Source organism: Phyllobates terribilis, unplaced genomic scaffold (assembly GCF_046119375.1).
Source record: "Phyllobates terribilis strain yellow unplaced genomic scaffold, ASM4611937v1 Scaffold_11__3_contigs__length_659146591, whole genome shotgun sequence".
NCBI lineage: Eukaryota > Metazoa > Chordata > Amphibia > Anura > Dendrobatidae > Phyllobates > Phyllobates terribilis.
The window spans coordinates 613,833,216-613,849,755 of record NW_027362771.1 but is presented as its reverse complement, the minus strand read 5'-3'; the positions used below and the strand labels follow the sequence as shown (position 1 = coordinate 613,849,755).

The 16,540-nt window shown below is 49.9% G+C and overlaps 1 protein-coding gene across 3 annotated transcripts in view; it reads left to right on the top strand.

Moving 5' to 3' along the window:
* Positions 1 to 1,694: 1,694 nt before the first annotated feature.
* LOC141165404 (uncharacterized) overlaps positions 1,695 to 16,540 on the top strand; it is a 71,901-nt gene continuing 57,055 nt past the window's right edge. Inside the window, exon 1 of one of the 3 annotated variants that reach the window (XM_073651002.1) lies at positions 1,695 to 1,892. In XM_073651002.1, coding sequence (XP_073507103.1) covers positions 1,814 to 1,892 — 79 coding nt within the window. In that variant the 5' untranslated portion in view covers positions 1,695 to 1,813. The remainder of the gene's footprint in view (positions 1,893 to 16,540) is intronic. The other 2 variants (XM_073651003.1, XM_073651004.1) reach the window with 2 other exon arrangements.

The window sequence follows — 16,540 nt, the reverse complement described above, 5'->3', positions numbered from 1 at the left end:
CCGCTCTGCTCCTCCTCGGCCCTCGTCTGTCCGCTCTGCTCCTCCTCGGCCCTCGTCTGTCCGCTCTGCTCCTCCTCGGCCCTCGTCTGTCCGCTCTGCTCCTCCTCGGCCCTCGTCTGTCCGCTCTGCTCCTCCTCGGCCCTCGTCTGTCCGCTCTGCTCCTCCTCGGCCCTCGTCTGTCCGCTCTGCTCCTCCTCGGCCCTCGTCTGTCCGCTCTGCTCCTCCTCGGCCCTCGTCTGTCCGCTCTGCTCCTCCTCGGCCCTCGTCTGTCCGCTCTGCTCCTCCTCGGCCCTCGTCTGTCCGCTCTGCTCCTCCTCGGCCCTCGTCTGTCCGCTCTGCTCCTCCTCGGCCCTCGTCTGTCCGCTCTGCTCCTCCTCGGCCCTCGTCTGTCCGCTCTGCTCCTCCTCGGCCCTCGTCTGTCCGCTCTGCTCCTCCTCGGCCCTCGTCTGTCCGCTCTGCTCCTCCTCGGCCCTCGTCTGTCCGCTCTGCTCCTCCTCGGCCCTCGTCTGTCCGCTCTGCTCCTCCTCGGCCCTCGTCTGTCCGCTCTGCTCCTCCTCGGCCCTCGTCTGTCCGCTCTGCTCCTCCTCGGCCCTCGTCTGTCCGCTCTGCTCCTCCTCGGCCCTCGTCTGTCCGCTCTGCTCCTCCTCGGCCCTCGTCTGTCCGCTCTGCTCCTCCTCGGCCCTCGTCTGTCCGCTCTGCTCCTCCTCGGCCCTCGTCTGTCCGCTCTGCTCCTCCTCGGCCCTCGTCTGTCCGCTCTGCTCCTCCTCGGCCCTCGTCTGTCCGCTCTGCTCCTCCTCGGCCCTCGTCTGTCCGCTCTGCTCCTCCTCGGCCCTCGTCTGTCCGCTCTGCTCCTCCTCGGCCCTCGTCTGTCCGCTCTGCTCCTCCTCGGCCCTCGTCTGTCCGCTCTGCTCCTCCTCGGCCCTCGTCTGTCCGCTCTGCTCCTCCTCGGCCCTCGTCTGTCCGCTCTGCTCCTCCTCGGCCCTCGTCTGTCCGCTCTGCTCCTCCTCGGCCCTCGTCTGTCCGCTCTGCTCCTCCTCGGCCCTCGTCTGTCCGCTCTGCTCCTCCTCGGCCCTCGTCTGTCCGCTCTGCTCCTCCTCGGCCCTCGTCTGTCCGCTCTGCTCCTCCTCGGCCCTCGTCTGTCCGCTCTGCTCCTCCTCGGCCCTCGTCTGTCCGCTCTGCTCCTCCTCGGCCCTCGTCTGTCCGCTCTGCTCCTCCTCGGCCCTCGTCTGTCCGCTCTGCTCCTCCTCGGCCCTCGTCTGTCCGCTCTGCTCCTCCTCGGCCCTCGTCTGTCCGCTCTGCTCCTCCTCGGCCCTCGTCTGTCCGCTCTGCTCCTCCTCGGCCCTCGTCTGTCCGCTCTGCTCCTCCTCGGCCCTCGTCTGTCCGCTCTGCTCCTCCTCGGCCCTCGTCTGTCCGCTCTGCTCCTCCTCGGCCCTCGTCTGTCCGCTCTGCTCCTCCTCGGCCCTCGTCTGTCCGCTCTGCTCCTCCTCGGCCCTCGTCTGTCCGCTCTGCTCCTCCTCGGCCCTCGTCTGTCCGCTCTGCTCCTCCTCGGCCCTCGTCTGTCCGCTCTGCTCCTCCTCGGCCCTCGTCTGTCCGCTCTGCTCCTCCTCGGCCCTCGTCTGTCCGCTCTGCTCCTCCTCGGCCCTCGTCTGTCCGCTCTGCTCCTCCTCGGCCCTCGTCTGTCCGCTCTGCTCCTCCTCGGCCCTCGTCCGTCCTCTTTCTTTCTAGACTTCTCTTGTTTCTAGGAAACCCTCAGTACACAGTTCCTGTATATCCGGCGTGGCTGAGAAGCGGCCCTTCTGCCTTCCCAGATATCATGTCAGATGTGGTCCCGCCGCACTTGTCATCTGCCCCCTCAGTCTGTACGCCTCGTCCGCCGCAGCGCAGGGATGGGGGTAATCTGCTTTCATTTCTATTGTGTGTTAATCTCTTACCCAGAACTGTGATGACTGTTTCCATGTAAATGATGATGGATGCTTTTCTGTAAACGCTGTGACCTGTAAACCACAATTACAGCTGACGCGCGTTTTCAGGATGATTTTCTTGAAACATAAAAATAATAGAAATTATAATTTTTATATTGGACTGTAAAGTTGAAAGTGAGCACCAGGTGGCGGTGTTTCACCATAAATAAATGTGGGCTGTAGTTGTATATTTTTACCCTTCAATATTTTGATGCCCCTCTAGTCCCTTATAGATACTTTCATCCTGAGCTGCCTGTTTCATGAACCCCCCCCTACCATTACTCCAACTCCACCACCAGGACAGGATAATCTAGTTCTACTGCTTTTCTTCCCTTCAGCTTGGTGAAATGGAAATTTGTACCCATCTGACTTGGCAATGTATTTCGACCTCCTTAGTGATCCAGATTTCGTGCTCTTCTGCCCCCTGGTGTCACCTTTCTGTTTCCCTTAGAAAGCAGTGACCCTGGTCATCCGTGCTAGGAAACAGCAAGTTGTGCTCTCAGATGTGTTGGTCGAACACTGATGTTTTATTTGGCTGTGGTTTTCTCGACTGTGCAAGAAATCCACTGTTCGTCCTCCACTGATCCTTTCATCAGAACGATCCTTCACATCTGTCTCTGATCCTTTTAGCAGAACAATTTTTTTGCATCCTCCTCTGAAGTTTTCATTAGAACAATTCTTCACATCATCCTCTGATTCTTTCATATGAATGATTCTTCCCATCCTCCTCTGATCTTCTTTTAGAATGATTCTTTACATCTTCCTCACCCCTTTCATGAGAATGTTTTACTCATCCTTTTGTGACTTTTATATCAGCCCAATTTTTCATCTCCTACTATTTTCATCACAGCATTTTTTTGCATACTCCTTTCATTAGAACTATTCAAATACTCCTCGGACTGTTCTATCAGAACGATTCTTCACATCCTCCTGATCCCTTTTATCAGAACAATTCTTCACATCTTCCTTTGATCCTTTAGTCAAAGATTCTTCACATCCACTTTTGATCATTTTATTAGAAAGATTCTTTACAATCTACTCTTGCCCCTTTTATCAGAATGATTTTTCGCATTCTTCTGATTTTTCTTTCAGATCTATTCTTCACATCCTCCTATGATGCTTTGAGACACCTCTTCACTACCCCCTCTGAACTTTTCATCAGAATGATTCTTCATATCCTTGTCTGACCACATTCATCAGAATGATTCTTCATATCCTCCTCTGACCGCATTCATCAGAATGATTTTTCACATCTTCCTCTGATCTTTCAATCAGACTGAATCTTCATATCCTCCACCAATCCTTTCATCCGTATGATTCTTCACATCCTATGTTTGTCTTTTCATTACAAGAATTTGTCACACACTCCTCTTATCCTTTTATTAGAATGATTTTTAACATCTTCCTCCAATCCCTTTTATCAAACCGATTCTTTACATCCTCCACCGATCCTTTCAACTAAATGATTTTTCACATTCTTCTCCGATGCTTTCGTCAGAACAACTTATCACTTACTCCTCTTATCCTTTTAGTAGAACGATTCTTCACACCCCCATTTGATATGTTTTATCTGAATAATTCTTCACATCCTCCTCTGATTCCTTTCATCAGAATCCTTAACCAATCCTTTTTTTTCCTTATTATTATTCACATCTTACTCTTATCCTTTCATCAGAAGAGTTTTTCACATCTCCACTTATCCTTTTATTATTCTTAACGTCCCCATTTGATTCTTTTATCTTATTCTTCACACCTCCTCTAATCCTTTTTTATTGGAATTATTCTTCAAATCCTCCTCAGATCCCTTTTATCAGGCCGATTATTCACATCCTCCACCAATCCTTTCATCTGTATGATTCTTCACTTCATCTGTTGCTTTCCACAGAACAACGTTTCACGTCTTCCGCTTAATACTTTTAGTAGAACTTCTCATCTTTCTCTGACCTTTTTCATGAGAACTATTCTTCACATCCTCCACTGATCTATTCCTAGACGAGTTTCCGTCCATAGTCTCCCCTTTCTCAATATATTTTATCTCGATCACACAATTCACGATTTACTCTCTACCCCACGACTCGAGTAAACCCTACAAGGTTGAGAGGTTATGAAACCCTGTACCCAACTAGTCTGGCCCCGATGACCGTGCTTCGTTATAAGATAAGCCGACTTGGCACTTTCTTCAAAGATTAATGTCCTCCCTTAGACCCCTACTGAGGGAATATGAAGTCAGGGTCTTCAGAAAGCTGGGTAACTTGCTACTATTAGGTTTTAATACTCAAACATGGCTGAATATATCCTAAAATGTTCTTTTGGGTGGGGTTCATGGTGGTAGACTCAGTAATATGCCTCTCGCCTAGGAGGGAAGGGGTTTTCGAGACCTCTTGCTGGCCACACGGACAGGACTTTGGCTATAGAGCCGCTGGCCGCAAGATGACCCGTCCTTCAGCGATGTACCGCGGATGTTATTTACTCTCTTTCCGTGAAACCGTGGCTTCTATAACGAGTCGCTGTGTTGTCTTACCCATCATCAAATCAGCAGCTGGGGAGACATTTTAATATATTCTGCAGGTTTCATCGGAGTCGACGAGGCGCTGACACCGAGAATTACGCAGCTAAAAATAATGAGTCCTGCTGATTAGTCCCATTTACAGGCGCGGGCTCACATCCTCCCGTGACTGGGGAGACGGCGCGTGCAACACTACATCTGTCCTGTTCAGATGGAAATCAGCAGTTTCTACAAGAAACAGGCTTCTTCTAAGTGTTATCGTGCTTAAAGGGATATTCCTACCAGAAGGTCAAATGGGGGTTGGAGTCCAGCTAGTGCCACCCACATAAAATAAAAGGTTTCCCTGAATGCAGAGCTCAGGTTGCGTCCAAGGATTGGGGCATATACTCTTTATACATCAGAAGGGTCCAAGGATGAAAGTCTTTGTCCTGAAGGCATAAATAATTCAGTTGTAAAACCGTCATATTTGGTGCGGTCGCTCATGGAGGAGACATTTTTGGTGGTAGAAAATTCAGTAAGTCATTGATCCAATGATGACATGTCCATCCTGGCACCAAAATATCCAGAGATGACACCTCCAGCCTGGCACCAAAATATCCAGAGATGACACCTCCAGCCTGGCACCAAAATATCCAGAGATGACACCTCCAGCCTAGCACCAAAATATCCAGAGATGACATCCCCAGCCTGGTGCCAAAATATCCAGAGATGGCACCTCCAGCCTGGCGCCAAAATATCCAGAGATGACACCTCCAGCCTAGCACCAAAATATCCAGAGATGACATCCCCAGCCTGGTGCCAAAATATCCAGAGATGGCACCTCCAGCCTGGCGCCAAAATATCCAGAGATGACACCTCCAGCCTGGCGCCAAAATATCCAGAGATGGCACCTCCAGCCTGGCGCCAAAATATCCAGAGATGGCACCTCCAGCCTGGCGCCAAAATATCCAGAGATGACACCTCCAGCCTAGCACCAAAATATCCAGAGATGACATCCCCAGCCTGGTGCCAAAATATCCAGAGATGGCACCTCCAGCCTGGCGCCAAAATATCCAGAGATGACACCTCCAGCCTGGCGCCAAAATATCCAGAGATGACACCTCCAGCCTAGCACCAAAATATCCAGAGATGACATCCCCAGCCTGGTGCCAAAATATCCAGAGATGGCACCTCCAGCCTGGCGCCAAAATATCCAGAGATGGCACCTCCAGCCTGGCGCCAAAATATCCAGAGATGACACCTCCAGCCTGGCGCCAAAATATCCAGAGATGACACCTCCAGCCTAGCACCAAAATATCCAGAGATGACACCTCCAGCCTAGCACCAAAATATCCAGAGATGGCACCTCCAGCCTGGCGCCAAAATATCCAGAGATGGCACCTCCAGCCTGGCGCCAAAATATCCAGAGATGACACCTCCAGCCTAGCACCAAAATATCCAGAGATGACATCCCCAGCCTGGTGCCAAAATATCCAGAGATGGCACCTCCAGCCTGGCGCCAAAATATCCAGAGATGACACCTCCAGCCTGGCGCCAAAATATCCAGAGATGACACCTCCAGCCTGGCGCCAAAATATCCAGAGATGACACCTCCAGCCTGGCACCAAAATATCCAGAGATGGCACCTCCAGCCTGGCGCCAAAATATCCAGAGATGGCACCTCCAGCCTGGCGCCAAAATATCCAGAGATGGCACCTCCAGCCTGGCGCCAAAATATCCAGAGATGACACCTCCAGCCTGGCGCCAAAATATCCAGAGATGGCACCTCCAGCCTGGCGCCAAAATATCCAGAGATGACACCTCCAGCCTGGCGCCAAAATATCCAGAGATGACACCTCCAGCCTAGCACCAAAATATCCAGAGATGGCACCTCCAGCCTGGCGCCAAAATATCCAGAGATGGCACCTCCAGCCTGGCGCCAAAATATCCAGAGATGGCACCTCCAGCCTGGCGCCAAAATATCCAGAGATGGCAGCTCCAGCCTGGCGCCAAAATATCCAGAGATGGCAGCTCCAGCCTGGCGCCAAAATATCCAGAGATGGCACCTCCAGCCTGGCGCCAAAATATCCAGAGATGGCACCTCCAGCCTGGCGCCAAAATACCCAGAGATGGCACCTCCAGCCTGGCGCCAAAATACCCAGAGATGGCACCTCCAGCCTGGCGCCAAAATATCCAGAGATGGCACCCCCAGCCTGGCGCCAAATTATCCAGAGATGACATAGAATCATAGAATGGTAGAGTTGGAGGGGATCTCCAGGGTCATCTGGTCCAACCCCCTGCTCAATGCAGGAGTCACTAAACCATCTCAGACAGATGTCTGTCCACCTCTGTTTGAAGACGTCCATTGAAGGGGAACTCACAACCTCTCGTGGCCGCCTGTTCCACTCATTGATCCCTCACTGTCAAAAAGCTTTTTCTAATATCTATTCTGTCTCCTCTCATTCAGTTTCATCCCATTGCTTCTAGTCTTTCCTTGTACAAATGAGAATAAAGATGATCCTTCTACAATGTGACAGCCCTTGACATATTTGTAGACAGCTATTAAGTCTCCTCTCAGTCTTCTTTTTTGCAAGCTAAACATTCCCAAATCCTGCAACCGTTCCTCATAGGACATGGTTTGCAGACCAGTCACCATTCTGGTCGCTCTTCTCTGAACTTGCTCCAGTTTGTCGATGTCTTTTTTATAATGTGGTGCCCAAAACTGGACGCAGTATTCCAGATGAGGTCTGACCAAAGAGGAGTAAAGACCGATAATGACTTCACGTGATCTAGACTGTATGCTTCTGTTAATACATCCCAGAATTGTATTTGCCTTTTTTGCTGCTGCATCACACTGTTGACTCATGTTCAGTCTATGATCTATTAGTATACCTAAGTCTTTTTCACATGTACTGTTGCTTAGCTCTATTCCTCCCATTCTGTATATGCTTTTTTCATTTTTATTGCCCAGATGTAGTACTTTGCATTTTTCCCTGTTAAAAACCATTCTGTTGGTTGCTGCCCACTGCTCCAGTTTATTTAGGTCTTTTTGAATCCTCTCTCTCTCTTCTCTAGTATTAGCTATCCCTCTTAGCTTTGTGTCATCAGCAAATTTAATAATTTAATCAGTTTACCCTCAATTCCTTCATCTAAATCATTGATAAAGATGTTGAACACTACAGGTCCCAGGACAAAGTCCTGTGGTACCCCACTTGAGACGTTCATCCAACTGGATGTGAAGCCATTTATGACCACCCTTTGAGTCCGATCACTAAGCCAGTTATGAATCCACCTAACAGTTGCCTGGTCCATTGCATACTTGGTCATTTTTTCAATAAGGATGGTGTGAGATACTTTGTCAAATGCTTTGCTGAAGTCAAGATATACTATATCTACAGCATTTCCCTGATCCACCCAGTCAGTGATTCTGTCATAGAAGGAAAGTAAGTTAGTCTGACTTGACTTGTTAGTTACAAACCCATGCTGACTCTGGTTAATCCCTTCATTCTTATCCAGGTACTTGCATACATGTTTAATAATTTGTTCAAAGATCTTTCCTGGTATAGAAGTCAGACTCACCGGCCTATAGTTCCCTGGGTCCACCTTCTTCCCCTTTTTGAAGATGGGAACAACATTTGCTCTTCTCCAGTCTTCTGGGACTTCTCCTGTTCTCCAAGAATTTTCAAAGATTATGGACAGTGGTTCTAAAATTTCTTCTACGATCTCCTTCAGTACTCTGGGGTGTAATTCATCTGGACCTGGAGACTTGAACTCATGTATGTTAGCTAAATATTCCCTCACAATCTTTCTGTTTACAGATAACCTGGATTCTTCTATTCCTTTAATAGGACAGTGAAGATCAGTTGATGTTACATTTTCTTTCTGAGAGAAAACAGATGCAAAATAGGAATTAAAAAGTTCGGCCTTCTCAACATCCTTTCTTACCATTTCACCATTTTCATCCTGTAAAAATCCTATAGCATCTTTGACTTTTCTTTTACTTTTGACATACCCCCAAAATCCTTTTTTATTGCTTTTGACATCTCTTGCAAGCCTTAATTCATTGTCAGCTTTAGCTAACCTGATACCCGACCTGCAGGTTCTGCAGACTGCATTATAATCTTCATTAGATATGCCTCCCTCTTCCATTTGATAAACATTTCTTTCTTTCTTTTTAGCATGTGTTTAAGTTCTGTGTTCATCCATCCTGGTTTCCTTAAATGCTTCCCATTCTTCCTACTTTTCGGGATTGTTAACGATTGTGCTTTTTGAGAATCTAATTTTTTAAAAATTTCCCATCCTTCCTGGACATTTTTGTCCTTAAGGACATCCAGCCATTGGATCCCTCCTATTCTCTTTGAGTCTCTTAAAATCTGCCTTTCTGAAATCTAACCTTGAAGTTTGAGTCTTCACATGTTTTCCTCCTCTAGTTATCCAAAATTCTATAATAGCATGATCGCTGCCTCTTAGCGTCCCAGCCACCCTTACCTCCTCAACCATTTCCTCCCTGTTTATGAAGATTAGATCCAAAGTAGCAGATCCCCTTGTTTTCTCCCCTACCTTTTGGAAGATAAAGTTGTCAGCAAGAGAGGATAAGAATTTGCTTGACCTGTTAGTTTTACTTGAGAAAGATTCCCAACAAATGTCTCCAACCTGGCACCAAACACATCTCCAGCCTGGCACCAAAATATCCAGAGATGACACCTCCAGCTTGGCGCCAAAATATTCAGAGATGGCACCTCCAGCCTGGCGCCAAAATAGCCAGAGATGGCACCTCCAGCCTGGCGCCAAAATAGCCAGAGATGACACCTCCAGGCTGGCGCCAAAATATCCAGAGATGGCACCTCCAGGCTGGCTCCAAAATAGCCAGAGATGGCACCTCCAGCCTGGCGCCAAAATAGCCAGAGATGACACCTCCAGCCTGGCGCCAAAATAGCCAGAGATGACCCCTCCAGCCTGGCGCCAAAATAGCCAGAGATGACCCCTCCAGCCTGGCGCCAAAATAGCCAGAGATGACCCCTCCAGCCTGGCGCCAAAATAGCCAGAGATGACTCCTCAAGCCTGGCACCAAAATAGCCAGAGATGACTCCTCCAGCCTGGCGCCAAAATATCCAGAGATGACACCTCCAGCCTGGCGCCAAAATACCCAGAGATGGCACATCCAGCCTGGCGCCAAAATATCCAGAGATGACACCTCCAGCCTGGCGCCAAAATACCCAGAGATGCACCCCCAGCCTGGCGCCAAAATACCCAGAGATGGCACCCCCAGCCTGGCGCCAAAATATCCAGAGATGATATCCCCAGCCTGGCGCCAAATTATCCAGAGATGACATAGAATCATAGAATGGTAGAGTTGGAAGGGACCTCCAGGGTCATCTGGTCCAACCCCCTGCTCAATGCAGGATTCACTAAATCATCCCAGACAGATCTGTCCAGCCTCTGTTTGAAGACGTCCATTGAAGGGGAACTCTCCACCTCTCGTGGCCGCCTGTTCCACTCATTGATCACCCTCACTGTCAAAAAGTTTTTTCTAATATCTAATCTGTGTCTCCTCTCATTCAGTTTCATCCCATTGCTTCTAGTCTTTCCTTGTGCAAATGACAATAAAGATGCTTGGTCATTTTTTCAATAAGGATGGTGTGAGATACTTTGTCAAATGCTTTGCTGAAGTCAAGATATACTATATCTACAGCATTTCCCTGATCCACCCAGTCAGTGATTCTGTCATAGAAGGAAATTAAGTTAGTCTGACATGACTTGTTAGTTACAGACCCATGCTGACTCTGGTTAATCACTTCATTCTTATCCAGGTACTTACATACATGTTGTTTAATAATTTGTTCAAAGATTTTTCCTGGTATAGAAGTCAGACTCACCGGCCTATAGTTCCCTGGGTCCACCTTCTTCCCCCTTTTTGAAGATGGGAACAACATTTGCTCTTCCCCAGTCTTCTGGGACTTCTCCTGTTCTCTAAGAATTTTCAAAGATTATGGAGAGTGGTTCTAAAATTTCTTCTACGATCTCCTTCGGTACTCTGGGGTGTAATTCATCTGGACCTGGAGACTTGAACTCATGTATGTTAGCTAAATATTCCCTCACAATCTTTCTGTTTACAGATAACCTGGATTCTTCTATTCCTTTAATAGGACAGTGAAGATCAGTTGATGTTACGTTTTGTTTCTGAGAGAAAACAGATGCAAAATAGGAATTAAAAAGTTCTGCCTTCTCAACATCCTTTCTTACCAATTCACCATTTTCATCCTGTAAAAATCCTATAGCATCTTTGACTTTTCTTTTACTTTTGACATACCCCCAAAATCCTTTTTTATTGCTTTTGACATCTCTTGCAAGTCTTAATTCATAGTCAGCTTTAGCTAACCTAATACGTGCCCTGCAGGTTCTGCAGACTGCATTATAATCTTCTTTAGATATGCCTCCCTCTTTCCATTTGATAAACATTTCTTTCTTTTTAGTATGTGTTTAAGTTCTGTGTTCATCCATCCTGGTTTCCTTAAATGCTTCCCATTCTTCCTACTTTTCGAGATTGTTAACGATTGTGGTTTGAGAATCTCATTTTTAAAAATTTCCCATTCTTTCTGGACATTTTTGTCCTTAAGGACATCCAGCCATTGGATCCCTCCTATTCTCTTTCTGAGTCTCTTAAAATCTGCCGTTCTGAAATCTAACCTTGAGGTTTGAGTCTTCACATGTCTTCCTCCTCTAGTTATCCAAAATTCTATAATAGCATGATCGCTGCCTCCTAGGGTCCAGCCACCTTTACCTCCTCAACCATTTCCTCCTTGTTTATAAGGATTACATCCAAAGTAGCAGATCCCCTTGTTTTCTCCCCTACCTTTTGGAAGATAAAGTTGTCAGCAAGAGAGGATAAGAATTTGCTTGACCTGTTAGTTTTACTTGAGAGAGATTCCCAACAAATGTCTCCAACCTGGCACCAAACACACCTCCAGCCTGGCACCAAAATATCCAGAGATGACCCCTCCAGCCTGGCTCCAAAATATCCAGAGATGACACCTCCAGCCTGGTGCCAAAATATCCAGAGATGACACCTCCAGCCTGGCGCCAAAATATCCAGAGATGGCACCTCCAGCCTGGCGCCAAAATATCCAGAGATGGCACCTCCAGCCTGGCGCCAAAATATCCAGAGATGACACCTCCAGCCTGGCGCCAAAATATCCAGAGATGGCAGCTCCAGCCTGGCGCCAAAATACCCAGAGATGGCACCTCCAGCCTGGCGCCAAAATATTCAGAGATGGCACCTCCAGCCTGGCGCCAAAATATCTACTGATGCGCGAATCTTTTGACATTTGAATTCGCCAGCTTCATCAAATTTTTCCACAAAATTCGATTTGCTGTGAATAGCAAGTACAGCAAAGCCTCCAATTGCCCTGAAAACGCGTGTGTAATACTCTGAAGTCTCCTAGGACTGTATCCAACCACTTTCAATCTCTTTAATGCAAACACAGCCTTAGTCATGTCTATATACAGAATGACTATGGGTAACCGTTCTTCACTGCTGTGCTGTCACACACTATCTGTGATGTTTATTCAGTTTTTTTATGGCTTCTCTCCCCAGCTCTAAGCTGTGACATCCTCTCACTATAGAGATTCACCACACAATGGCTGCTGCATTCCCTGTCTCCGCTTTTATACTGGCTTTGTCTCTCCTGATTGGCTATGCTAAATCATGTGATGCTGCAGGTCATTATAGGTAAAGCCACGCTCGAGGTCATGTGAGCCTCCAGGTGGCGCTGTTTACGAGGCTCTCTATCTCCAGGAGCTATTTGCATTTTTTCCCAGGGTGCTTTGCCTGCAGCCTCAGGTCTCCATAATGAGAGCCGATGAACACTGCGCTCCGGTTCTCCATCTTTACATCCGCGATGATCGTCTATAGAATTCATAGAGGGGAAGTGGCCTCGGCGGTACGGGGGGCCGCGGGGCCGATCATCCGCCTACTATATACAGCGCCCCCTCACTCACCGCACGGCGACATAATGGACGGACTGACCCCGCTATAAGCAGATGCGAGGGACGGGAAGAAAAATAAAATATTTTCCTCTTATTTAGCCGTCCCGGTGATATGCGGGAGATGATTGCCGAGGGGCTGGTTGCCATGGTGACGGCTGCCCTCGTTACACCATCGTGCTGTTTTTTTCGGCTACTTGATCAAAACATGTAAAAAAAAAAAATCCATCCGAGGAACCAAAATATTAGGAAATCATGAATTACTCATAAGAGAAGAGCCGAAAATCAGAGAATGGAAGAAGCGAGCGCAGCGTGGTGTGAACTCCGACCACGTGAGATGTACCGGCCTGAAATACTCTGTGCTGCTGGAGAGCCTGCTCCCTCCACTAGATCAGCACGCTCCTCTCCTGAAATACTCTGTGCTGCTGGAGAGCCTGCTCCCTCCACTAGATCAGCACGCTCCTCTCCTGAAATACTCTGTGCTGCTGGAGAGCCTACACCCTCCACTAGATCAGCACGCTCCTCTCCTGAAATACTCTGTGCTGCTGGAGAGCCTGCTCCCTCCACTAGATCAGCACGCTCCTCTCCTGAAATACTCTGTGCTGCTGGAGAGCCTACACCCTCCACTAGATCAGCACGCTCCTCTCCTGAAATACTCTGTGCTGCTGGAGAGCCTACACCCTCCACTAGATCAGCACGCGCCTCTCCTGAAATACTCTGTGCTGCTGGAGAGCCTGCTCCCTCCACTAGATCAGCACGCCCCTCTCCTGAAATACTCTGTGCTGCTGGAGAGCCTGCTCCCTCCACTAGATCAGCACGCTCCTCTCCTGAAATACTCTGTGCTGCTGGAGAACCTACACCCTCCACTAGATCAGCACGCGCCTCTCCTGAAATATTCTGTGCTGCTGGAGAACCTACACCCTCCACTAGATCAGCACGCGCCTCTCCTGAAATGCTCTGTGCTGCTGGAGAGCCTGCTCCCTCCACTAGATCAGCACGCCCCTCTCCTGAAATACACTGTGCTGCTGGAGAGCCTGCTCCCTCCACTAGATCAGCACGCGCCTCTCCTGAAATACTCTGTGCTGCTGGAGAACCTACACCCTCAACTAGATCAACACGCTCCTCTCCTGAAATACTCTGTGCTGCTGGAGAGCCTGCTCCCTCCACTAGATCAGCACGCTCCTCTCCTAAAATACTCTGTGCTGCTGGAGAGCCTGCTCCCTCCACTAGATCAGCACGCTCCTCACCTGAAATACTCTGTACTGCTGGAGAACCTGCTCCCTCCACTAGATCAGCACGCGCCTCTCCTGAAATACTGTGTGCTGCTGGAGAACCTGCTCCCTCCACTAGATCAGCACGCTCCTCTCCTGAAATACTGTGTGCTGCTGGAGAACCTGCTCCCTCCACTAGATCAGCACGGCCCTCTCCTGAAATACTCTGTGCTGCTGGAGAGCCTGCTCCCTCCACTAGATCAGCACGCTCCTCTCCTGAAATACTCTGTGCTGCTGGAGAACCTGCTCCCTCCACTAGATCAGCACGCCCCTCTCCTGAAATACACTGTGCTGCTGGAGAGCCTGCTCCCTCCACTAGATCAGCACGCCCCTCTCCTGAAATACTCTGTGCTGCTGGAGAGCCTGCTCCCTCCACTAGATCAGCACGCGCCTCTCCTGAAATACTCTGTACTGCTGGAGAGCCTGCTCCCTCCACTAGATCAGCACGCGCCTCTCCTGAAATACTCTGTGCTGCTGGAGAACCTGCTCCCTCCACTAGATCAGCACGCGCCTCTCCTGAAATACTCTGTGCTGCTGGAGAGCCTGCTCCCTCCACTAGATCAGCACGCTCCTCTCCTGAAATACTCTGTGCTGCTGGAGAGCCTGCTCCCTCCACTAGATCAGCACGCTCCTCTCCTGAAATACTGTGTGCTGCTGGAGAACCTGCTCCCTCCACTAGATCAGCACGCGCCTCTCCTGAAATACTCTGTACTGCTGGAGAGCCTGCTCCCTCCACTAGATCAGCACGCTCCTCTCCTGAAATACTCTGTGCTGCTGGAGAGCCTGCTCCCTCCACTAGATCAACACGCTCCTCTCCTGAAATACTCTGTGCTGCTGGAGAGCCTGCTCCCTCCACTAGATCAACACGCTCCTCTCCTGAAATACTCTGTGCTGCTGGAGAGCCTGCTCCCTCCACTAGATCAGCACGCGCCTCTCCTGAAATACTCCGTGCTGCTGGAGAGCCTGCTCCCTCCACTAGATCAGCACGCGCCTCTCCTGAAATACTCTGTGCTGCTGGAGAGCCTGCTCCCGCCACTAGATCAGCACGCTCCTCACCTGAAATACTCTGTGCTGCTGGAGAGCCTGCTCCCTCCACTAGATCAGCACGCTCCTCTCCTGAAATACTGTGTGCTGCTGGAGAACCTGCTCCCTCCACTAGATCAGCACGCTCCTCTCCTGAAATACTCTGTGCTGCTGGAGAACCTACACCCTCAACTAGATCAACACGCTCCTCTCCTGAAATACTCTGTGCTGCTGGAGAGCCTGCTCCCTCCACAAGATCAGCACGCCCCTCTCCTGAAATACTCTGTGCTGCTGGAGAGCCTGCTCCCTCCACTAGATCAGCACGTTCCTCTCCTGAAATACTCTGTGCTGCTGGAGAGCCTGCTCCCTCCACTAGATCAGCACGCGCCTCTCCTGAAATACTCTGTGCTGCTGGAGAGCCTGCTCTCTCCACTAGATCAGCACGCTCCTCTCCTGAAATACTGTGTGCTGCTGGAGAACCTGCTCCCTCCACTAGATCAGCACGCCCCTCTCCTGAAATACTCTGTGCTGCTGGAGAGCCTGCTCCCTCCACTAGATCAGCACGCTCCTCTCCTGAAATACTCTGTGCTGCTGGAGAACCTGCTCCCTCCACTAGATCAGCACGCCCCTCTCCTGAAATACACTGTGCTGCTGGAGAGCCTGCTCCCTCCACTAGATCAGCACGCCCCTCTCCTGAAATACTCTGTGCTGCTGGAGAGCCTGCTCCCTCCACTAGATCAGCACGCTACTCTCCTGAAATACTCTGTGCTGCTGTAGAACCTACACCCTCCACTAGATCACCACGCGCCTCTCCTGAAATACTCTGTGCTGCTGGAGAACCTGCTCCCTCCACTAGATCAGCACGCCCCTCTCCTGAAATACTCTGTGCTGCTGGAGAGCCTGCTCCCTCCACTAGATCAGCACGCTCCTCTCCTGAAATACTCTGTGCTGCTGGAGAGCCTGCTCCCTCCACTAGATCAGCACGCGCCTCTCCTGAAATACTCTGTACTGCTGGAGAGCCTGCTCCCTCAACTAGATCAGCACGTGCCTCTCCTGAAATACTCTGTGCTGCTGGAGAGCCTGCTCCCTCCACTAGATCAGCACGCGCCTCTCCTGAAATACTCTGTGCTGCTGGAGAGCCTGCTCCCGCCACTAGATCAGCACGCTCCTCACCTGAAATACTCTGTGCTGCTGGAGAGCCTGCTCCCTCCACTAGATCAGCACGCCCCTCTCCTGAAATACTCTGTGCTGCTGGAGAGCCTGCTCCCGCCACTAGATCAGCACGCTCCTCACCTGAAATACTCTGTGCTGCTGGAGAGCCTGCTCCCTCCACAAGATCAGCACGCCCCTCTCCTGAAATACACTGTGCTGCTGGAGAGCCTGCTCCCTCCACTAGATCAGCACGCCCCTCTCCTGAAATACTCTGTGCTGCTGGAGAGCCTGCTCCCTCCACTAGATCAGCACGCTCCTCTCCTGAAATACACTGTGCTGCTGGAGAGCCTGCTCCCTCCACTAGATCAGCACGCCCCTCTCCTGAAATACTCTGTGCTGCTGGAGAGCCTGCGCTCTCCACTAGATCAACACGTGCCTCTCCTGAAATACTCTGTGCTGTTGGATAGCCTGCTCCCTCCACTAGATCAGCACGCCCCTCTCCTGAAATACTCTGTGCTGCTGGAGAGCCTGCTCCCTCCACTAGATCAGCTCGTGCCTCTCCTGAAATACTCTGTGCTGCTGGAGAGCCTGCTCCCTCCACTAGATCAGCACGTGCCTCTCCTGAAATACTCTGTGCTGCTGGAGAGCCTGCTCCCTCCACTAGA